Consider the following 23,914-nt stretch of genomic DNA (forward strand, 5'->3'; position numbering starts at 1 on the left):
TTTAAAAAGTATTCGAAATTTATAAATATGATATCTTTTTATCAATATTTTTAAAATTATTATTATTTCATAAAAAATAATTTTCAATTTTTTGCCCTTTCAAAGAATCAAATCTGAGCAAAGTAATAGTTTGTTTATTTTTTACGGTATTACATATTTTGACAAAGTGATTCATGAATTAAACTTAATACTTTTTTATTTCGGACCATAATAAAGATAATAATATTAATAATAAAACTTAATACTTGAGATAAAACTTATGTATTAAATCATGAATAAAAATAATTAAAGTTTCTTTATATCACTTTTTAGAGCTTCCCGCTTTTTGAACTAGTCAGATTAATTATTATATTCTAGTACATCAAAATTTGAATCGATATATTTCGTTAATGTTTTTTAAGTATAAACCAGTATATAAATTTTTTTTTCTTGAAACCACCAAATTTAAAAATTTGAAAAGGGCGTTAAAAAATTTGAAAAGCAATAATTAACTGTAAAAAAAACTTGAAAAATATTAAAGAAAGAGGTATGGGGCCTTATAATGTTCACTTATTACGTTCGCTTTTTAGGGAAGAGGGTGGTCTAGGATTTTGTAACAGAATAAACAAAAAAAAATTATATGGAAATTTTGCAACTAAGGATAGGGAAGGGGGGGATGGGGGGTGGTTGTTGGACGGCATAGTCTCTAGACATTCGTTTGTTTTTGGGTAATGTAATAAAAGAATAAGTGATGTTTTGGGGATTAAAGTTCGATAGTCCGTATACTAGGAAATTTTTCCAAAAATATGCACATTAAAACCAATATCTTTAGCTGACAAAAATTAGAAAACCTTAACTTTAACCTTAGCGAATGTTAAATTTACTTCTGATGAATTGAAAAACTAAGATCAAGAAAATTTTAACACTTATATCATAAATTTGAAATTTGTAATGATCTCTAAGTAAACAAGAGATACATTCAGAAAAGCTTTGAAAAAAGTAATTAAAGATAAGTATCGTTACTAATCATGTTGCGATAACAATAATCTTCACTTCTCCTCCTTAAAAGTTGAAACAAAAAATTAATAAATTCGTATACCCTTCGAAAGCGATTAGATAGCATTTTAATATAAAAAGGCTGCACTCTCACAAAAATATCAGTTACATTTTATTAAGAGAGCAGTTAACAAAACAGAACAAAACATGTTAGCTTCAAAATTTATCGTTTTTATATTGCTGTACAATACTATAAGTGCTCAAGATAACAAATATCAAACTGGATTTTTAAACCTTCCAATAGATCACTTTACATCTACTAATCCAAGAACTTGGGATATTCGATATTTAATAAATGAAAATATGTATAGAGAAAATGGACCTATTTTCATTTTCATTGGTGGATCAGATGAAATTACTCCAGAATTTATTTTACGTGGAAACATGTTTGAAGTAGCTCAAAGTCAAGGTGGTGTTATGATTGCATTAGAACACAGATATTTTGGACAAAGTCTTCCTACAACTGACGCTTCATTTGATAATCTTCAATGGTTAACTGTTCATCAAGCAGTTGCAGATATAGGAAGATTTGCTGGATTTATGAGACAAAGGTATTTGGATGCACCTGTTATTTTATGGGGAAGAAGTTATGGAGGATCACTTGCTGTTTGGGCACGACAAAAATATCCCAATGTAATTGATGGAGCTTGGTCTTCGAGTTCCCCTTTGAATGCTATTGTAGAAAATGTTGAATATTTTCCTAATGTACACAGAACAATTAACAGTATTGGGGGTTCCGAATGCGGTCAAGTTATAGCAGATGCATTCAGGTTTATGGAAGAATCTTTTGTTGAAGGAAATACAAGCTTTATGGAGCAAAGATTAAAGTTTTGCACACCACTTGATCATGATAACGGATATGATATTGCTAGAACTACAAACTGGATTGCTCAAGACATAGGTGAAAATTTTGTGAGCAATGCAAGATATCCTGATATTGATGAAAAATGTAGAATAATCAGAGGCGTTGATCAACCAAATAACCCTCCATTAAACGCTTTAGATGCCTTTGCAAGATGGTATATTGACGATTTTAATAGTGAAATTGATTGTTTAGCTGTAACTAATGATGAAGTCGTGTCGCAATTTCAAAATATTGAATGGAATTCAGATGCATCATTAACTGGAAGACGTCAAAGGCTTTGGTTATCTTGTACACAAGTTGGACAACTCGCAACTGCAAATAATGGACAAGGACATCCATTTGGAACACGATTTGATTTGAGATTTTATGAGCAGTGGTGTGTTGATGCCTTCCAAAATGACATGTGAGCGATTTTTTCAATAATCAACAAATCAACACTTTAAAAATATTATTATATTATTTCTTCCATAGATTTCTTGATCCATGGTTTATGCAAGATGCCATTGGAACAGTCAATAGACTTTTTGGTGGGCTTAATCCGGGAGTTTTTCGTGTATTTCTTACTCATGGAGAACTTGATCCAATTCGCACATTAGGTCCGAATTCAGATTTAAATCGGTTATCAACTGTAGTTGTTATGTCTCTTCAATCACATAGTCGAGATATGGGATCACCTGACGATGCCGATTACGTTGTATTAAGAGATACAAAATTGAGAGTCCAACAGGCTGTAAATGATTGGATTGAATATGCTCGATATGGAGATCCAGAGCCTTTACCCCCACCTTCACCACCAGAATTTTATATTCGTTGGTTTAATCTACCAATAGATCACTTTACATCTACTAATCCAAGAACTTGGGATATTCGATATTTAATAAATGAAAATATGTATAGAGAAAATGGACCTATTTTCATTTTCATTGGTGGATCAGATGAAATTACTCCAGAATTTATTTTACGTGGAAACATGTTTGAAGTAGCTCAAAGTCAAGGTGGTGTTATGATTGCATTAGAACACAGATATTTTGGACAAAGTCTTCCTACAACTGACGCATCATTTGATAATCTTCAATGGTTAACTGTTCATCAAGCAGTTGCAGATATAGGTAGATTTGCTGGATTTATGAGACAAAGGTATTTGGATGCACCTGTTATTTTATGGGGAAGAAGTTATGGAGGATCAATTGCTGTTTGGGCACGACAAAAATATCCCAATGTAATTGATGGAGCTTGGTCTTCGAGTTCCCCTTTGAATGCTATTGTAGAAAATGTTGAATATTTTCCTAATGTACACAGAACAATTAACAGTATTGGGGGTTCCGAATGCGGTCAAGTTATAGCAGATGCATTTAGGTTTATGGAAGAATCTTTTGTTGAAAGAAATACAAGCTTTATGGAGCAAAGATTAAAGTTTTGCACACCACTTGATCATGATAACGGATATGATATTGCTAGAACTACAAACTGGATTGCTCAAGACATAGGTGAAAATTTTGTGAGCAATTCAAGATATCCTGATATTGATGAAAAATGTAGAATAATCAGAGGCGTTGATCAACCAAATAACCCTCCATTAAACGCTTTAGATGCCTTTGCAAGATGGTATATTGACGATTTTAATAGTGAAATTGATTGTTTAGCTGTAACTAATGATGAAGTCGTGTCGCAATTTCAAAATATTGAATGGAATTCAGATGCATCATTAACTGGAAGACGTCAAAGGCTTTGGTTATCTTGTACACAAGTTGGACAACTCGCAACTGCAAATAATGGACAAGGACATCCATTTGGAACACGATTTGATTTGAGATTTTATGAGCAGTGGTGTGTTGATGCCTTCCAAAATGACATGTGAGCGATTTTTTCAATAATCAACAAATCAACACTTTAAAAATATTATTATATTATTTCTTCCATAGATTTCTTGATCCATGGTTTATGCAAGATGCCATTGGAACAGTCAATAGACTTTTTGGTGGGCTTAATCCGGGAGTTTTTCGTGTATTTCTTACTCATGGAGAACTTGATCCAATTCGCACATTAGGTCCGAATTCAGATTTAAATCGGTTATCAACTGTAGTTGTTATGTCTCTTCAATCACATAGTCGAGATATGGGATCACCTGACGATGCCGATTACGTTGTATTAAGAGATACAAAATTGAGAGTCCAACAGGCTGTAAATGATTGGATTGAATATGCTCGATATGGAGATCCAGAGCCTTTACCCCCACCTTCACCACCAGAATTTTATATTCGTTGGTTTAATCTACCAATAGATCACTTTACATCTACTAATCCAAGAACTTGGGATATTCGATATTTAATAAATGAAAATATGTATAGAGAAAATGGACCTATTTTCATTTTCATTGGTGGATCAGATGAAATTACTCCAGAATTTATTTTACGTGGAAACATGTTTGAAGTAGCTCAAAGTCAAGGTGGTGTTATGATTGCATTAGAACACAGATATTTTGGACAAAGTCTTCCTACAACTGACGCATCATTTGATAATCTTCAATGGTTAACTGTTCATCAAGCAGTTGCAGATATAGGTAGATTTGCTGGATTTATGAGACAAAGGTATTTGGATGCACCTGTTATTTTATGGGGAAGAAGTTATGGAGGATCACTTGCTGTTTGGGCACGACAAAAATATCCCAATGTAATTGATGGAGCTTGGTCTTCGAGTTCCCCTTTGAATGCTATTGTAGAAAATGTTGAATATTTTCCTAATGTACACAGAACAATTAACAGTATTGGGGGTTCCGAATGCGGTCAAGTTATAGCAGATGCATTTAGGTTTATGGAAGAATCTTTTGTTGAAAGAAATACAAGCTTTATGGAGCAAAGATTAAAGTTTTGCACACCACTTGATCATGATAACGGATATGATATTGCTAGAACTACAAACTGGATTGCTCAAGACATAGGTGAAAATTTTGTGAGCAATTCAAGATATCCTGATATTGATGAAAAATGTAGAATAATCAGAGGCGTTGATCAACCAAATAACCCTCCATTAAACGCTTTAGATGCCTTTGCAAGATGGTATATTGACGATTTTAATAGTGAAATTGATTGTTTAGCTGTAACTAATGATGAAGTCGTGTCGCAATTTCAAAATATTGAATGGAATTCAGATGCATCATTAACTGGAAGACGTCAAAGGCTTTGGTTATCTTGTACACAAGTTGGACAACTCGCAACTGCAAATAATGGACAAGGACATCCATTTGGAACACGATTTGATTTGAGATTTTATGAGCAGTGGTGTGTTGATGCCTTCCAAAATGACATGTGAGCGATTTTTTCAATAATCAACAAATCAACACTTTAAAAATATTATTATATTATTTCTTCCATAGATTTCTTGATCCATGGTTTATGCAAGATGCCATTGGAACAGTCAATAGACTTTTTGGTGGGCTTAATCCGGGAGTTTTTCGTGTATTTCTTACTCATGGAGAACTTGATCCAATTCGCACATTAGGTCCGAATTCAGATTTAAATCGGTTATCAACTGTAGTTGTTATGTCTCTTCAATCACATAGTCGAGATATGGGATCACCTGACGATGCCGATTACGTTGTATTAAGAGATACAAAATTGAGAGTCCAACAGGCTGTAAATGATTGGATTGAATATGCTCGATATGGAGATCCAGAGCCTTTACCCCCACCTTCACCACCAGAATTTTATATTCGTTGGTTTAATCTACCAATAGATCACTTTACATCTACTAATCCAAGAACTTGGGATATTCGATATTTAATAAATGAAAATATGTATAGAGAAAATGGACCTATTTTCATTTTCATTGGTGGATCAGATGAAATTACTCCAGAATTTATTTTACGTGGAAACATGTTTGAAGTAGCTCAAAGTCAAGGTGGTGTTATGATTGCATTAGAACACAGATATTTTGGACAAAGTCTTCCTACAACTGACGCTTCATTTGATAATCTTCAATGGTTAACTGTTCATCAAGCAGTTGCAGATATAGGTAGATTTGCTGGATTTATGAGACAAAGGTATTTGGATGCACCTGTTATTTTATGGGGAAGAAGTTATGGAGGATCACTTGCTGTTTGGGCACGACAAAAATATCCCAATGTAATTGATGGAGCTTGGTCTTCGAGTTCCCCTTTGAATGCTATTGTAGAAAATGTTGAATATTTTCCTAATGTACACAGAACAATTAACAGTATTGGGGGTTCCGAATGCGGTCAAGTTATAGCAGATGCATTTAGGTTTATGGAAGAATCTTTTGTTGAAAGAAATACAAGCTTTATGGAGCAAAGATTAAAGTTTTGCACACCACTTGATCATGATAACGGATATGATATTGCTAGAACTACAAACTGGATTGCTCAAGACATAGGTGAAAATTTTGTGAGCAATGCAAGATATCCTGATATTGATGAAAAATGTAGAATAATCAGAGGCGTTGATCAACCAAATAACCCTCCATTAAACGCTTTAGATGCCTTTGCAAGATGGTATATTGACGATTTTAATAGTGAAATTGATTGTTTAGCTGTAACTAATGATGAAGTCGTGTCGCAATTTCAAAATATTGAATGGAATTCAGATGCATCATTAACTGGAAGACGTCAAAGGCTTTGGTTATCTTGTACACAAGTTGGACAACTCGCAACTGCAAATAATGGACAAGGACATCCATTTGGAACACGATTTGATTTGAGATTTTATGAGCAGTGGTGTGTTGATGCCTTCCAAAATGACATGTGAGCGATTTTTTCAATAATCAACAAATCAACACTTTAAAAATATTATTATATTATTTCTTCCATAGATTTCTTGATCCATGGTTTATGCAAGATGCCATTGGAACAGTCAATAGACTTTTTGGTGGGCTTAATCCGGGAGTTTTTCGTGTATTTCTTACTCATGGAGAACTTGATCCAATTCGCACATTAGGTCCGAATTCAGATTTAAATCGGTTATCAACTGTAGTTGTTATGTCTCTTCAATCACATAGTCGAGATATGGGATCACCTGACGATGCCGATTACGTTGTATTAAGAGATACAAAATTGAGAGTCCAACAGGCTGTAAATGATTGGATTGAATATGCTCGATATGGAGATCCAGAGCCTTTACCCCCACCTTCACCACCAGAATTTTATATTCGTTGGTTTAATCTACCAATAGATCACTTTACATCTACTAATCCAAGAACTTGGGATATTCGATATTTAATAAATGAAAATATGTATAGAGAAAATGGACCTATTTTCATTTTCATTGGTGGATCAGATGAAATTACTCCAGAATTTATTTTACGTGGAAACATGTTTGAAGTAGCTCAAAGTCAAGGTGGTGTTATGATTGCATTAGAACACAGATATTTTGGACAAAGTCTTCCTACAACTGACGCATCATTTGATAATCTTCAATGGTTAACTGTTCATCAAGCAGTTGCAGATATAGGTAGATTTGCTGGATTTATGAGACAAAGGTATTTGGATGCACCTGTTATTTTATGGGGAAGAAGTTATGGAGGATCACTTGCTGTTTGGGCACGACAAAAATATCCCAATGTAATTGATGGAGCTTGGTCTTCGAGTTCCCCTTTGAATGCTATTGTAGAAAATGTTGAATATTTTCCTAATGTACACAGAACAATTAACAGTATTGGGGGTTCCGAATGCGGTCAAGTTATAGCAGATGCATTTAGGTTTATGGAAGAATCTTTTGTTGAAAGAAATACAAGCTTTATGGAGCAAAGATTAAAGTTTTGCACACCACTTGATCATGATAACGGATATGATATTGCTAGAACTACAAACTGGATTGCTCAAGACATAGGTGAAAATTTTGTGAGCAATTCAAGATATCCTGATATTGATGAAAAATGTAGAATAATCAGAGGCGTTGATCAACCAAATAACCCTCCATTAAACGCTTTAGATGCCTTTGCAAGATGGTATATTGACGATTTTAATAGTGAAATTGATTGTTTAGCTGTAACTAATGATGAAGTCGTGTCGCAATTTCAAAATATTGAATGGAATTCAGATGCATCATTAACTGGAAGACGTCAAAGGCTTTGGTTATCTTGTACACAAGTTGGACAACTCGCAACTGCAAATAATGGACAAGGACATCCATTTGGAACACGATTTGATTTGAGATTTTATGAGCAGTGGTGTGTTGATGCCTTCCAAAATGACATGTGAGCGATTTTTTCAATAATCAACAAATCAACACTTTAAAAATATTATTATATTATTTCTTCCATAGATTTCTTGATCCATGGTTTATGCAAGATGCCATTGGAACAGTCAATAGACTTTTTGGTGGGCTTAATCCGGGAGTTTTTCGTGTATTTCTTACTCATGGAGAACTTGATCCAATTCGCACATTAGGTCCGAATTCAGATTTAAATCGGTTATCAACTGTAGTTGTTATGTCTCTTCAATCACATAGTCGAGATATGGGATCACCTGACGATGCCGATTACGTTGTATTAAGAGATACAAAATTGAGAGTCCAACAGGCTGTAAATGATTGGATTGAATATGCTCGATATGGAGATCCAGAGCCTTTACCCCCACCTTCACCACCAGAATTTTATATTCGTTGGTTTAATCTACCAATAGATCACTTTACATCTACTAATCCAAGAACTTGGGATATTCGATATTTAATAAATGAAAATATGTATAGAGAAAATGGACCTATTTTCATTTTCATTGGTGGATCAGATGAAATTACTCCAGAATTTATTTTACGTGGAAACATGTTTGAAGTAGCTCAAAGTCAAGGTGGTGTTATGATTGCATTAGAACACAGATATTTTGGACAAAGTCTTCCTACAACTGACGCATCATTTGATAATCTTCAATGGTTAACTGTTCATCAAGCAGTTGCAGATATAGGTAGATTTGCTGGATTTATGAGACAAAGGTATTTGGATGCACCTGTTATTTTATGGGGAAGAAGTTATGGAGGATCACTTGCTGTTTGGGCACGACAAAAATATCCCAATGTAATTGATGGAGCTTGGTCTTCGAGTTCCCCTTTGAATGCTATTGTAGAAAATGTTGAATATTTTCCTAATGTACACAGAACAATTAACAGTATTGGGGGTTCCGAATGCGGTCAAGTTATAGCAGATGCATTTAGGTTTATGGAAGAATCTTTTGTTGAAAGAAATACAAGCTTTATGGAGCAAAGATTAAAGTTTTGCACACCACTTGATCATGATAACGGATATGATATTGCTAGAACTACAAACTGGATTGCTCAAGACATAGGTGAAAATTTTGTGAGCAATTCAAGATATCCTGATATTGATGAAAAATGTAGAATAATCAGAGGCGTTGATCAACCAAATAACCCTCCATTAAACGCTTTAGATGCCTTTGCAAGATGGTATATTGACGATTTTAATAGTGAAATTGATTGTTTAGCTGTAACTAATGATGAAGTCGTGTCGCAATTTCAAAATATTGAATGGAATTCAGATGCATCATTAACTGGAAGACGTCAAAGGCTTTGGTTATCTTGTACACAAGTTGGACAACTCGCAACTGCAAATAATGGACAAGGACATCCATTTGGAACACGATTTGATTTGAGATTTTATGAGCAGTGGTGTGTTGATGCCTTCCAAAATGACATGTGAGCGATTTTTTCAATAATCAACAAATCAACACTTTAAAAATATTATTATATTATTTCTTCCATAGATTTCTTGATCCATGGTTTATGCAAGATGCCATTGGAACAGTCAATAGACTTTTTGGTGGGCTTAATCCGGGAGTTTTTCGTGTATTTCTTACTCATGGAGAACTTGATCCAATTCGCACATTAGGTCCGAATTCAGATTTAAATCGGTTATCAACTGTAGTTGTTATGTCTCTTCAATCACATAGTCGAGATATGGGATCACCTGACGATGCCGATTACGTTGTATTAAGAGATACAAAATTGAGAGTCCAACAGGCTGTAAATGATTGGATTGAATATGCTCGATATGGAGATCCAGAGCCTTTACCCCCACCTTCACCACCAGAATTTTATATTCGTTGGTTTAATCTACCAATAGATCACTTTACATCTACTAATCCAAGAACTTGGGATATTCGATATTTAATAAATGAAAATATGTATAGAGAAAATGGACCTATTTTCATTTTCATTGGTGGATCAGATGAAATTACTCCAGAATTTATTTTACGTGGAAACATGTTTGAAGTAGCTCAAAGTCAAGGTGGTGTTATGATTGCATTAGAACACAGATATTTTGGACAAAGTCTTCCTACAACTGACGCATCATTTGATAATCTTCAATGGTTAACTGTTCATCAAGCAGTTGCAGATATAGGTAGATTTGCTGGATTTATGAGACAAAGGTATTTGGATGCACCTGTTATTTTATGGGGAAGAAGTTATGGAGGATCACTTGCTGTTTGGGCACGACAAAAATATCCCAATGTAATTGATGGAGCTTGGTCTTCGAGTTCCCCTTTGAATGCTATTGTAGAAAATGTTGAATATTTTCCTAATGTACACAGAACAATTAACAGTATTGGGGGTTCCGAATGCGGTCAAGTTATAGCAGATGCATTTAGGTTTATGGAAGAATCTTTTGTTGAAAGAAATACAAGCTTTATGGAGCAAAGATTAAAGTTTTGCACACCACTTGATCATGATAACGGATATGATATTGCTAGAACTACAAACTGGATTGCTCAAGACATAGGTGAAAATTTTGTGAGCAATTCAAGATATCCTGATATTGATGAAAAATGTAGAATAATCAGAGGCGTTGATCAACCAAATAACCCTCCATTAAACGCTTTAGATGCCTTTGCAAGATGGTATATTGACGATTTTAATAGTGAAATTGATTGTTTAGCTGTAACTAATGATGAAGTCGTGTCGCAATTTCAAAATATTGAATGGAATTCAGATGCATCATTAACTGGAAGACGTCAAAGGCTTTGGTTATCTTGTACACAAGTTGGACAACTCGCAACTGCAAATAATGGACAAGGACATCCATTTGGAACACGATTTGATTTGAGATTTTATGAGCAGTGGTGTGTTGATGCCTTCCAAAATGACATGTGAGCGATTTTTTCAATAATCAACAAATCAACACTTTAAAAATATTATTATATTATTTCTTCCATAGATTTCTTGATCCATGGTTTATGCAAGATGCCATTGGAACAGTCAATAGACTTTTTGGTGGGCTTAATCCGGGAGTTTTTCGTGTATTTCTTACTCATGGAGAACTTGATCCAATTCGCACATTAGGTCCGAATTCAGATTTAAATCGGTTATCAACTGTAGTTGTTATGTCTCTTCAATCACATAGTCGAGATATGGGATCACCTGACGATGCCGATTACGTTGTATTAAGAGATACAAAATTGAGAGTCCAACAGGCTGTAAATGATTGGATTGAATATGCTCGATATGGAGATCCAGAGCCTTTACCCCCACCTTCACCACCAGAATTTTATATTCGTTGGTTTAATCTACCAATAGATCACTTTACATCTACTAATCCAAGAACTTGGGATATTCGATATTTAATAAATGAAAATATGTATAGAGAAAATGGACCTATTTTCATTTTCATTGGTGGATCAGATGAAATTACTCCAGAATTTATTTTACGTGGAAACATGTTTGAAGTAGCTCAAAGTCAAGGTGGTGTTATGATTGCATTAGAACACAGATATTTTGGACAAAGTCTTCCTACAACTGACGCATCATTTGATAATCTTCAATGGTTAACTGTTCATCAAGCAGTTGCAGATATAGGTAGATTTGCTGGATTTATGAGACAAAGGTATTTGGATGCACCTGTTATTTTATGGGGAAGAAGTTATGGAGGATCACTTGCTGTTTGGGCACGACAAAAATATCCCAATGTAATTGATGGAGCTTGGTCTTCGAGTTCCCCTTTGAATGCTATTGTAGAAAATGTTGAATATTTTCCTAATGTACACAGAACAATTAACAGTATTGGGGGTTCCGAATGCGGTCAAGTTATAGCAGATGCATTTAGGTTTATGGAAGAATCTTTTGTTGAAAGAAATACAAGCTTTATGGAGCAAAGATTAAAGTTTTGCACACCACTTGATCATGATAACGGATATGATATTGCTAGAACTACAAACTGGATTGCTCAAGACATAGGTGAAAATTTTGTGAGCAATTCAAGATATCCTGATATTGATGAAAAATGTAGAATAATCAGAGGCGTTGATCAACCAAATAACCCTCCATTAAACGCTTTAGATGCCTTTGCAAGATGGTATATTGACGATTTTAATAGTGAAATTGATTGTTTAGCTGTAACTAATGATGAAGTCGTGTCGCAATTTCAAAATATTGAATGGAATTCAGATGCATCATTAACTGGAAGACGTCAAAGGCTTTGGTTATCTTGTACACAAGTTGGACAACTCGCAACTGCAAATAATGGACAAGGACATCCATTTGGAACACGATTTGATTTGAGATTTTATGAGCAGTGGTGTGTTGATGCCTTCCAAAATGACATGTGAGCGATTTTTTCAATAATCAACAAATCAACACTTTAAAAATATTATTATATTATTTCTTCCATAGATTTCTTGATCCATGGTTTATGCAAGATGCCATTGGAACAGTCAATAGACTTTTTGGTGGGCTTAATCCGGGAGTTTTTCGTGTATTTCTTACTCATGGAGAACTTGATCCAATTCGCACATTAGGTCCGAATTCAGATTTAAATCGGTTATCAACTGTAGTTGTTATGTCTCTTCAATCACATAGTCGAGATATGGGATCACCTGACGATGCCGATTACGTTGTATTAAGAGATACAAAATTGAGAGTCCAACAGGCTGTAAATGATTGGATTGAATATGCTCGATATGGAGATCCAGAGCCTTTACCCCCACCTTCACCACCAGAATTTTATATTCGTTGGTTTAATCTACCAATAGATCACTTTACATCTACTAATCCAAGAACTTGGGATATTCGATATTTAATAAATGAAAATATGTATAGAGAAAATGGACCTATTTTCATTTTCATTGGTGGATCAGATGAAATTACTCCAGAATTTATTTTACGTGGAAACATGTTTGAAGTAGCTCAAAGTCAAGGTGGTGTTATGATTGCATTAGAACACAGATATTTTGGACAAAGTCTTCCTACAACTGACGCATCATTTGATAATCTTCAATGGTTAACTGTTCATCAAGCAGTTGCAGATATAGGTAGATTTGCTGGATTTATGAGACAAAGGTATTTGGATGCACCTGTTATTTTATGGGGAAGAAGTTATGGAGGATCACTTGCTGTTTGGGCACGACAAAAATATCCCAATGTAATTGATGGAGCTTGGTCTTCGAGTTCCCCTTTGAATGCTATTGTAGAAAATGTTGAATATTTTCCTAATGTACACAGAACAATTAACAGTATTGGGGGTTCCGAATGCGGTCAAGTTATAGCAGATGCATTTAGGTTTATGGAAGAATCTTTTGTTGAAAGAAATACAAGCTTTATGGAGCAAAGATTAAAGTTTTGCACACCACTTGATCATGATAACGGATATGATATTGCTAGAACTACAAACTGGATTGCTCAAGACATAGGTGAAAATTTTGTGAGCAATTCAAGATATCCTGATATTGATGAAAAATGTAGAATAATCAGAGGCGTTGATCAACCAAATAACCCTCCATTAAACGCTTTAGATGCCTTTGCAAGATGGTATATTGACGATTTTAATAGTGAAATTGATTGTTTAGCTGTAACTAATGATGAAGTCGTGTCGCAATTTCAAAATATTGAATGGAATTCAGATGCATCATTAACTGGAAGACGTCAAAGGCTTTGGTTATCTTGTACACAAGTTGGACAACTCGCAACTGCAAATAATGGACAAGGACATCCATTTGGAACACGATTTGATTTGAGATTTTATGAGCAGTGGTGTGTTGATGCCTTCCAAAATGACATGTGAGCGATTTTTTCAATAATCAACAAATCAACACTTTAAAAATATTATTATATTATTTCTTCCATAGATTTCTTGATCCATGGTTTATGCAAGATGCCATTGGAACAGTCAATAGACTTTTTGGTGGGCTTAATCCGGGAGTTTTTCGTGTATTTCTTACTCATGGAGAACTTGATCCAATTCGCACATTAGGTCCGAATTCAGATTTAAATCGGTTATCAACTGTAGTTGTTATGTCTCTTCAATCACATAGTCGAGATATGGGATCACCTGACGATGCCGATTACGTTGTATTAAGAGATACAAAATTGAGAGTCCAACAGGCTGTAAATGAGTGGATTGAATATGCTTATTATTTAAAGTTTGGTTCACGCTAGAAATTTTTATATTCACGTACGGTTTTGTGACTTTTATGAGTAATTCTGTTACATTTTTCTTTTAAGTCCATACGTTTTAAAGTATTTTGAAGTACTTTTACGTTCTTGCTATCTTATTTGTTGCATAACTTTTATAAAAAAATGTCAGTGATTATTTGAAACTTATTATTTTTTGTTTTCTCAATTTTTGTTATCAACAATCCAAAAAGTTAATTTCAGACAGATGAAAGGAAGTCAATAAAGATTATTCCTTTATTTAGAAGTATTATGAATTGTGAAATCTTAAATTCAATTTAGTTAGATTTGTTGTGGAATGATGATTTTTTTTTTAAGTTGAGAATAAAAAAATTTAAATTTGATTATATTAGTTGTTAACTCTTTATTTATTGAAAGTTGAGTTTAATCATTCTCTATTTTAAGGTTTTAAAAATTTCCAGGCTCGATTGGAGGAGGTGTTTCCGTAGGTGGCGGCGTTGATGGTTGATCTTCATCAGCAGCCCTAATAAAACCTAATATTTCCTCTCGAATAATTCCTTTCACTTCTAACAAATGTGGGTAATCTTGAACATCTGACGGAGAGCCCATATCACGACTAAATGATTCCACTGCAAAGAATTTTAATTTGAATATTTGAAAAACTTAAGTTATTTTTTAACTTGCTGTTTATAACGACAACTTTGGCTTGCGAATTGAGATCATTTAAAGGTGACAGTGTTCTTAGAGGGTCCATTTCTCCTTGTGTAATCAAAATTCTATAAATTTTTGGGTTCAATCCTCCAAAATGTTGATTTGTTTGTCCAATCGAATCTTCCATGAACCATCTATCTAAGAAACTTTTTTTTAAAAATTTAAGTAAGGTTAAAAGTAATTAAACAATTTTTTTTTTTAAAAAAAAATACTTTTCATTTCCAAAGGCATCAGCACACCATCTTCTGAAAAATCTTATTTCAAATCTTCGTCCATAAGGATGCTCAGTACCTTCGTTTGTTATTGGAAAACCACCTAGTTGTGTACATTGAAGCCATAATTTCTGTCGGCGGCCATCTACTGTTGAAACAGAATCCCATTCTGGTTCAGAATATAAAGCAACAACAACGTCATTCCTGTAATCAAAACAATCACGATTTGGATGAAGATCATCAATATACCATCTAGCAAATCCATCTAGAGCATCTATTGGTGGATTATCAGGAGTATCAGCTCCTGTGATTATTCTACATTTTTCATCGATTTCTGGATAACGCACATTTTGAATAAACCGATAACTATCAGTAGCTATTGAATAATCTAAACGAGCAAGGTCATAAATATTTGAACTATCAAGTTCTTCACACAATCTTAATCTTTCAACAATGAAACTTGTATTTCCGGTCACAAAAGATTCATCCAAAATTTCAAAAGCTTCCTGGATAGTTCTTCCACATTCAGGTCCACCAATATTATTAATTGTTGTAAACGCATTTACAAGAGTTTGAGAATGTTCTAAAACAGCATTCAATGGCGAACTTGAGCCCCAAGCTCCATCAATAAGATTAGGATATTTAAGCCTTGACCAAACAGCAAGTGATCCTCCATATCCTCGTCCCCAAAGAATTACACGAGAATTTTCTGCTCCATAAGTATTTTGCTTAACAAATGCCACAAATCTAGCAATATCAGCTAATGCTTGGTGTATATTTAGCCACTGAAGATTTGCAAAAGATGTATCTTCTGTTGGACGACTTAGTCCAAAATAACGATGCTCAAGAGCGAATAGTAATCCATTAGTTTCTTCAGCAATTTCATATACCAATCCACTTCGTATAAAAGTGTCATAAACACCAAAATATTCTTCTCCTACAGTCAAATAAATATAGATCGGTCCTCCATCTTGAAAAAATTCAGTATTTTGAATGTAACGTTGATCAAAATTCCTTCTATTAAATGGATTGAAATGATCAAGGGGCTGATTTATAAATCTCGTCCGAATATCATGACTGTGCTGCGCAATTAATAACGATACGTTTACAAAAATAATAAGGATAATGATTTTCCACATTATTATAAAAATATTACAAATGTTAATTTTTTTTTCACTTCCACTGAAATTTTACTTTGCTACCTTCATATTAAAACAAGCTATAGAAATCTTCTAATGCTTGTTGAAACTTTTTACAAACTTATTATACCTTATAATTTTTTAATGATAAATGTTTATCATATCGTTTTCTTAGCTTATTGATTAATTGAATTGTACATTTATTATTTTCTAGTCTTATAATTAACACTTTCTCAATATATAATAGAATTTTTTGATAAGAAATTTTATGAAGGTGTGTTTGTAATATAAAATGGAAAAAATAAAAAAAACCACTTATGTATTTTTGAAGATATATCATTGCATAAAATAATCCGTATTTGAGTGAAAAATTTTCAACGATCACGATGAGTTTAAAGCTACTCGAAAAGCTTTATTAGTAAAAAGAAATGAAAACTAAATTGACATTTTGTGTATTTCTAATTGTCCTTGTTTGTTGATTTGCATGGAAAAAATTTGTATAATAGAAAGCTATTTTAACCAACTTATAAGTAAATTACAAATAATTATTTTCATTATAAAGAGTTTCAAGTCAATATTTTTAACTGAATGTCTGTTTTAAAATTTTTGAAAACCTTTCAATTTATTTCAAAAACATTTTAAATTGTTATTTCCATTCGTGTTTATCAGTGTGTACTATTTGTTTGAATCTTATCGTTTGACATAAATATTGTTGTATCTTAGCAAGAGGATACATCGATCATTCTATGAACGTTTGTCAACAAGCAATAAAATAGCTTCATGTTTTTACAAATTGTAAATAAACAAGTGATTTTAATAGAATTTTGAAAACATAATCTGAATCCTCTCTTAATTTTTATTTATTTAATATTTAATTAATTAAATTGTTAGGCTGCTGTATTGATAAAAATAAATTATTAAAAAATTACAAAAAATTTGCGTATGTTAATGTTTTAAAAATTACGTTACAATTTCACTTTACTTTATTAATCAATTTGTTTTTTAAAAACCCAAAACGATGACAAAGTTGTTTTTCTTTTCAAGAAAATGCACTAAAAAGTATATATAACAGTTTAATCTTATCATTACAAATGTTAAGTAAAGCAATTGATATTTTTTCTTTTCAATGGTGCCTTTGAAAAGAGAAAGACGAAAAGAGAGATAAAAATTATATTGCTAATAGTAGTTGAATAGCTAAGTTAAGCAACAATATATTAACACAAACTTTTTTCATTAATTCATTAGTCACATTTAAGCGTTCGACCGGTGTTGATTAGCTTTGAAGGAATAACTTATTTATTCGTGATATATTTAAAAAAATTGAGAAAAAAATAAGTGTTTTAAAATCTATTGTTTATTTAAATGTGTTCTTAAAAATTGCACAAGATGAAGGTAAAATATTATTAATTATTATTACAAGATGATTTGATTACTAGATGCTATAGAATTTCTTTAATAAATTAATTTTTAAATTTTCAAACTTAAAAATATTGTAAAACTTGAAAAAGCGTTTCGTGATTGTATAACATTTTCATTGACATAAATGTCATTGACTATGTTAACATCATCATTTTTTCTGTAATTTTATATTATCAGTTTGCATGTTCAATAAAAAATTACATAATTTATTAAGCGTTCGAGCAGTGAAAATATGTAAAATCAAATAAAATTCCAATTAATTACTTGCGTTTTTTTTAAATTGCAGCAAACAATATTAATCGTTGCATTTATTGCAACGATATTAATTACTGATGTAATATCTGATGTTTCTGAAGAAGAAATGATTAGAATTTTGAATGAATATGATTCAAAGTCTAAAGAATACTGTAATGCGCAAGCTAAAGGAAATTGGGATGTACAAACCGACGTAGGAAATGCAACTAAAGAGAGTATTCAGGTAATTTTTACAAATATGTAAGAAATATAACTACAGTTAATAATTTTGCATTAATATTTTTTTTCTTTCCAACAAAATTTTTTTAAACTTAATCACCATTTTAATGTTTGAACTTTTTAATTGAAAAATGTAATCAATCATGATACAATGATCCTACTGATAAAAAAAAACAATAGAAATTATCAAATACCAACACTTAAGTTTAATAATCATTTTAATAAGTCCAATTTTTAAGATTGTCACTAAAATATATATAACTTAGATTTTTGCCGAATCAAAGAAATAATTTATATCAGCAAACTGAAATTACCGGTAATTTCTAAAAGATTTACTTTTTCCAAAAATTGTGGTTTTTAATTAAAATAATAGTTTTTTTTAAAGAGTAGTTAGAATGTTATTAAATGAAATTGCTAGCTTCAAACTTTATAATTTTAATCAGAGTATCTGATGATAATATAAAGTACTTGAACGATTATACGTTATAAAGCTTTAAAATACTCTAACAAGGGCTGTTGTTGATTGCAACAAATAAATAATATTTCGAAAAATCCTTCGAAATACATATCATGAAAGAATTATAGCTGATAAATTAATCAGAAATTTATTTTTTATAGGCTAAAGCTGCACTTGATTATGCTTCTTATCGTAAAGCTCAGTATTACGAAAATTTCAAGGATGTTGATATAGATAAGTACGAGGATGAAAATGTTAAAAGAAAGCTAAAACTTCTCAGTGATATGGGTACTGCAGCACTTGATGACGTGAAATTTAATCTTTTAACTTCAATAAGAACAAATATGTCTGGAATTTACAACAGAGCAAAAATTTGCCCTTATGATAAACAAGTTTGCAATTTAGAGACTGAAGGATGGACTCTAGATCCTGATATTGAGCTTAAACTTGCAAGCTCTATTGATTATGATGAAATGAAATACATATGGGTATAAATATTCAATATACTATTATATTGTACAATTTATGATTTTAATTTTTTCATGTGATTGAATGAATTTTATATTTAGGAACAATGGCATATGGCATCAGGTAAAAATATGAGAGAACAGTATAAGACATATGTAGAAATATATAACGAAGCTGCAAAATTAAACAAATACAATGGTAATAAATATAAATTTTATTATGTTTGTAAATTTTAAATTTTTTTCTTCTAAATTTAAGACGCTGGTGAAATGTGGCGTGGGCGGTTTGAAGTTGATAATTTAGAAACAATTGTGGATAATTTATGGAATCAAGTTGAACCACTGTATAATGAATTACATAAATATGTCCGATATAAGCTGTTAGATATATATGGTGATAAAATGAACAAATCTGATAAATTAATTCCTGCGCATATTTTAGGAAATATGTGGTTAGTAATTTTTATTTATGCAATCTAAAACAGATATTCAAACTAATTGTTAAATTCATAACAGGGCACAGAATTGGGTTCATCTATATGACCGCATTAAACCATTCAAAAATGCATCGTCATTAGATGTTACAACAAAAATGGAAGAGCTTCAACTTACTCCTTACCAATTATTCGAAATGTCTGATGAGTTTTACATGAGTTTGGGCTTGCCTACTAGCAATATGAGCTTCAATTATCCATCAATTATTGTCAAGCCTGAAGATCGTGTTATTGCATGTCATGCTAGGTACAATATCAATATTATTCAATTTAACTATTTGTAAATCAATTTTATCTTTCCACAGTGCATGGGATTTCTGCGACAGTAAAGATTTTCGTATAAAAATGTGTACAAAAATGAACATGGAAGACTTTTTGGTTGTTCATCATGAGATGGGGCATATTATGTATTATTTACTTTACAAGGATCTTCCTTTAATCTACAGAACTGGTGCAAATCCAGGTTTTCATGAAGCTATTGGTGACACTATTGCTTTATCAGTATCAACACCAAAGCATCTACAAATTGTCGGTCTCCTGGACAAATATCAAGACAGTCAAGCTGATAATATAAACTCACTATTTAAAATGGCCCTCGAACGTGTTGCATTTCTTCCCTTTGGATTACTTATTGATAAATGGAGATGGGATTTATTCAAAGGAAATACAACAGAAAATGAATGGAATCAACGTTGGTGGGAATTGAGAGAAAGTTATCAAAAAGTCCGAGCTCCTTCTGTTCGTGGTGAAGAATACTTCGATCCTGGAGCTAAATATCACATTCCTGCTGATTCCCAATATATAGCTTATTTTGTTGCACATATTTTAGAATTCAGTTTTTATAAAAGCTTGTGCATTGAAGCAGGCCAATATAACCCTGAAAATCCTAATGAACACCCACTTCATAAATGCGATTTTTACTATAGCAAAGATGCTGGAAAAAAACTAAAAGCAGGACTAGAATTAGGATATAGCAAACATTGGAGTGAAGCTTTGAAGGAGTTAACCGGTTCATCTGAGATATCAGCTGAAGCTTTGTTGGAATATTTTAAACCATTGAAAGATTTTCTTGAAAAAGAGAACAGTATGATTGAAACTCTTGCTGAATATGAGATTGAAGGATCTAAGATGTGCAATGAGCTCGTGACCGCAGAGTGGGAAGTAGCAACAGATTCTGAAAGTCAACCGAAAAAAGATGAATATGAGAGAGTTGTTCTAAAAAATTCCGAATTCACTAAGGATTATTATGAGAGACATTTCAAAAATGTCAAGCCAGAAGACTATTCAGATGAAAAAGTTCAAAGACAGTTGAAACAGTTAGTGACTCTTGGACGTGATGCATTAGATGAAATAAGATTAAGCAATGTAATTATTATTTTCTTACATGTTCTCCCATTTTTCCATTAATTTTTGTATTATGTTTTATAAGTTGACCAACACACAAACAAAAATGGAAACTATCTATAATACAGCAAGAATATGCCCGTTTGATAACAAAGAGTGCAATTTGGCAACAAATGGTCTAACTCTTGATCCAGACATGGTTGATATACTTGCAAAATCCGAAAGTTATGATGAACTTCTCTGGTAAGAACATATTATTTTAATATTTTGTTTACCTTGTTTTTTCGATTAATTACATTTAAGAATATATCTTCAGGGTTTGGTCAGAATGGCGTGAAAAAAGTGGAAAATTAATGAGAACCGATTACAGAAACTATCTTAATATGCTAAATGAAGCTGCTAAATTGAACAGTAAGAATAACATATTTAATATTAAAAATAATAAAAAAATGCACAATAAGTACCTGAGCACAACTCAGAGACTTAGTTAAAAAAAATTCTTAGAAGATGCATGACCGTTATTTTTGGATTTTTTTAATGACAAACAAAAAATTTCATAATTAAAAACGGTTACATTAAAGACAATAAACGGTTTTCCAATCTAGCGATTAATAATTGTTTAATAAATAATTCGATTTAATTATCATATCTTGAAAAATAATGATTCTAACACAATTTGAACCCAGTACTAGCCATATTTAGGATCAATGTGTCTAGATAAAAAGTTTCATTATAAGGCGAACGAACAAAGTTTTAAAAATGCGCTAAAAATAAATTGATACATTTACTTTAATACGCAGATAAAAACGATTATGGAGAAATATGGAGAGAGTCGTATGAAGATGATAATCTTATAGCAAATGTAAATAAAATGTGGGCAGATGTTGAGCCATTATATAAGGAATTGCATACATATGTTCGTCGAAAGTTGAAAATATCTTATGGAGACAAAATGAACGATGATGATGGGTTAATAGAAGCTCACCTTCTTGGAAATATGTGGGCGCAAAGTTGGGTCAATCTGTATGAAAAAATCAAACCATTTAAAGAGGGAAGCTCAATTGACATTACAGAAGGATTCAAGAAAAATAACTACACAGTTCATAAAATGTTTGAAGATTCAAATGATTTTTTCACAAACTTAGGATTACCGGATAATCAAATGAGCTATGAATTTCCATCAGTCATCGAAAAACCTTTGAATAAAACCATTACTTGTCATGCCAGGTATGATATATTTATTTGACACCTAAATATATTGCTTAACTAGAACAAAACTTCAGCACGCATGGTGGGAAGATATTAAGTTAGCACTTGCTCCAATATTTATTGAATAGAATTATCTTTTTGATTTTAAACACTTATAAAACTAACTAAATATATATATAAAAAAAATCAATTTCAGAGAATCTCTTGTTTAAAAAAACAATTAAGATTTAGTTTTTTTTTGTATAAAAAGGGACGGAGTTCAAAGAATGAATAATGTAAATTATATTAATAATAATTTTTTTGTATTTTCATAGCGCATGGGACTTTTGTAATGGTGAAGATTTTCGAATCAAAATGTGCACAAGTATAAATCAAGAAGATTACATTACGGTAAGCTAACTCCCTAGATACGTTTACGAAATTCTTCGTAATTTATGTGATTTTATCTTTCTTTAGGTACATCATGAAATGGGACATATAAATTATTTCATTCTGTATAAGGATCAACCTCTTACTTTAAGAACTGGTGCGAACCCAGCATTCCACGAAGCTGTTGGGGACTTAATTGCACTGTCAGTTAGTACACCTAAACATTTAGCAAAAATGAAACTTCTTGAAGGTTATGCTGATAGTGAATCGGATAATATTAATGCCCTTTTTAAAATGGCTCTTGAACGAGTTGCTTTTCTTCCATTTGGACTGATTATTGATATGTGGAGATGGGATTTGTTTAGTGGAAAAGTAAACGAAACTCAATGGAATCAGCATTGGTGGAAACTAAGAGAAGAATATCAGAAAGTCAAAGCACCAAGTACTCGTGGAGAAGAATATTTTGATCCTGGTGCAAAGTTTCATATTCCAGCAGATACTCAATATATTGCTTATTTCTTGGCACATATTCTTGAGTTTCAATTGCATCGTTCATTATGTATAACAGCTGGAGAATATGATCCGCAAGACCCAACAAAACCACTTCACAAATGTGATATTGATAAATCTAAGGAAGCTGGTCAACTCATAAGAGAAGGATTATCATTGGGATTAAGTAAACACTGGTCAGAAGCTTTGAAAGCTATGACTGGAGAGACCGAAATTAGTGGAAAAGCACTTGTTGAATATTTCCAACCATTATATGAATATCTTAAAAAGGAAAATGAAAACAACTCGACGATTATTCGCTTGAACATAATTGCATTTATCTTAGCTGTTGCTATAAGATATGTTTTTTAAATTTTCAATGAAAAATTTAAGTCTATAAAATACTTGGAAATATATATATATATATATATTTTTTTTTTGGTTAAGAGTTCCTTCAATTCAATTTTTTCTTGCTGGAAAATTTTTACGTAAAAAATGTAATAAAACCAATTTTTGGCTCACATATTTTTGTGTTGTATATACGTTAGTGTCTTGTGGTATAGTCACTAAACTCAATATTAGTTTTGTTTACATAGTATGTAATCGAGTTTTTATTAAAGCTATTGTGTACATAATGGTGTTAGCCATAAGAAAAAGAGAGTAGAAAGAATTTTTATGATACTAATAAAACTGAAGGAGAGGAGAAAATATATTTAATGAAAAAACCAAACCATACCGATCGCCATAAAAATCTCTACATACTTTTTTGAAATAGCCAATTACGGAGCTTAATTCAATGACGCACCAGATTGAAATCATGCTAAGGAGTCACACGTTTAAAATAAACAAGGTAGAAATTTATTAT

At 32.2% G+C, this 23,914-nt stretch overlaps 3 protein-coding genes across 3 annotated transcripts; 2 read left to right on the forward strand and 1 right to left on the reverse strand.

Moving 5' to 3' along the window:
* Positions 1–1,157: 1,157 nt before the first annotated feature.
* Positions 1,158–14,551, forward strand: LOC139088382 (uncharacterized). Its single transcript, XM_070637586.1, has 10 exons — positions 1,158–2,303; positions 2,372–3,754; positions 3,823–5,205; positions 5,274–6,656; positions 6,725–8,107; positions 8,176–9,558; positions 9,627–11,009; positions 11,078–12,460; positions 12,529–13,911; positions 13,980–14,551. Exons 1-10 carry the CDS (start codon positions 1,183–1,185, stop codon positions 14,287–14,289), a joined length of 12,495 nt encoding a protein of 4,164 aa, XP_070493687.1. The 5' UTR covers positions 1,158–1,182; the 3' UTR covers positions 14,290–14,551.
* Positions 14,552–14,643: 92 nt separating this feature from the next.
* Positions 14,644–16,442, reverse strand: LOC139088383 (thymus-specific serine protease-like). Its single transcript, XM_070637587.1, has 3 exons — positions 15,189–16,442; positions 14,950–15,122; positions 14,644–14,894 (listed from the first exon to the last, which is right to left on the reverse strand). The coding sequence occupies exons 1-3, from the start codon at positions 16,325–16,327 to the stop codon at positions 14,713–14,715; spliced, it is 1,494 nt and encodes a 497-aa protein (XP_070493688.1). The 5' UTR covers positions 16,328–16,442; the 3' UTR covers positions 14,644–14,712.
* Positions 16,443–17,562: 1,120 nt separating this feature from the next.
* LOC139088391 (angiotensin-converting enzyme-like) lies at positions 17,563–23,779 on the forward strand. Its single transcript, XM_070637598.1, has 12 exons — positions 17,563–17,719; positions 18,033–18,224; positions 18,839–19,165; positions 19,247–19,343; positions 19,404–19,596; positions 19,661–19,885; positions 19,944–21,003; positions 21,068–21,225; positions 21,299–21,393; positions 21,783–22,209; positions 22,506–22,581; positions 22,648–23,779. Exons 1-12 carry the CDS (start codon positions 17,714–17,716, stop codon positions 23,419–23,421), a joined length of 3,630 nt encoding a protein of 1,209 aa, XP_070493699.1. The 5' UTR covers positions 17,563–17,713; the 3' UTR covers positions 23,422–23,779.
* The last annotated feature ends 135 nt before the right edge of the window (positions 23,780–23,914 follow it).

This window comes from Chironomus tepperi, unplaced genomic scaffold, assembly GCF_022539635.2.
Source record: "Chironomus tepperi strain 1889 unplaced genomic scaffold, CSIRO-AGI_Ctep_v1 contig_163, whole genome shotgun sequence".
Classification (NCBI taxonomy): domain Eukaryota; kingdom Metazoa; phylum Arthropoda; class Insecta; order Diptera; family Chironomidae; genus Chironomus; species Chironomus tepperi.

Excerpts from the sequence above, each read along its gene's own strand:
- LOC139088382 (XM_070637586.1), top strand. The coding sequence starts at position 1,183 with ATGTTAGCTTCAAAATTTATCGTTTTTATATTGCTGTACAATACTATA. Across the intron at positions 6,657-6,724 it reads GATGCCTTCCAAAATGACAT|ATTTCTTGATCCATGGTTTA; the intron begins GTGAGCGATTTT and ends TTTCTTCCATAG. Across the intron at positions 13,912-13,979 it reads GATGCCTTCCAAAATGACAT|ATTTCTTGATCCATGGTTTA; the intron begins GTGAGCGATTTT and ends TTTCTTCCATAG.
- LOC139088383 (XM_070637587.1), bottom strand. The coding sequence starts at position 16,327 with ATGTGGAAAATCATTATCCTTATTATTTTTGTAAACGTATCGTTATTA. Across the intron at positions 15,123-15,188 it reads GATGCCTTTGGAAATGAAAA|TTTCTTAGATAGATGGTTCA; the intron begins GTATTTTTTTTT and ends TTTAAAAAAAAG. Across the intron at positions 14,895-14,949 it reads CAAAGTTGTCGTTATAAACA|TGGAATCATTTAGTCGTGAT; the intron begins GCAAGTTAAAAA and ends AATTCTTTGCAG.
- LOC139088391 (XM_070637598.1), top strand. Across the intron at positions 18,225-18,838 it reads CAACTAAAGAGAGTATTCAG|GCTAAAGCTGCACTTGATTA; the intron begins GTAATTTTTACA and ends TATTTTTTATAG. Across the intron at positions 22,582-22,647 it reads ATCAAGAAGATTACATTACG|GTACATCATGAAATGGGACA; the intron begins GTAAGCTAACTC and ends ATCTTTCTTTAG.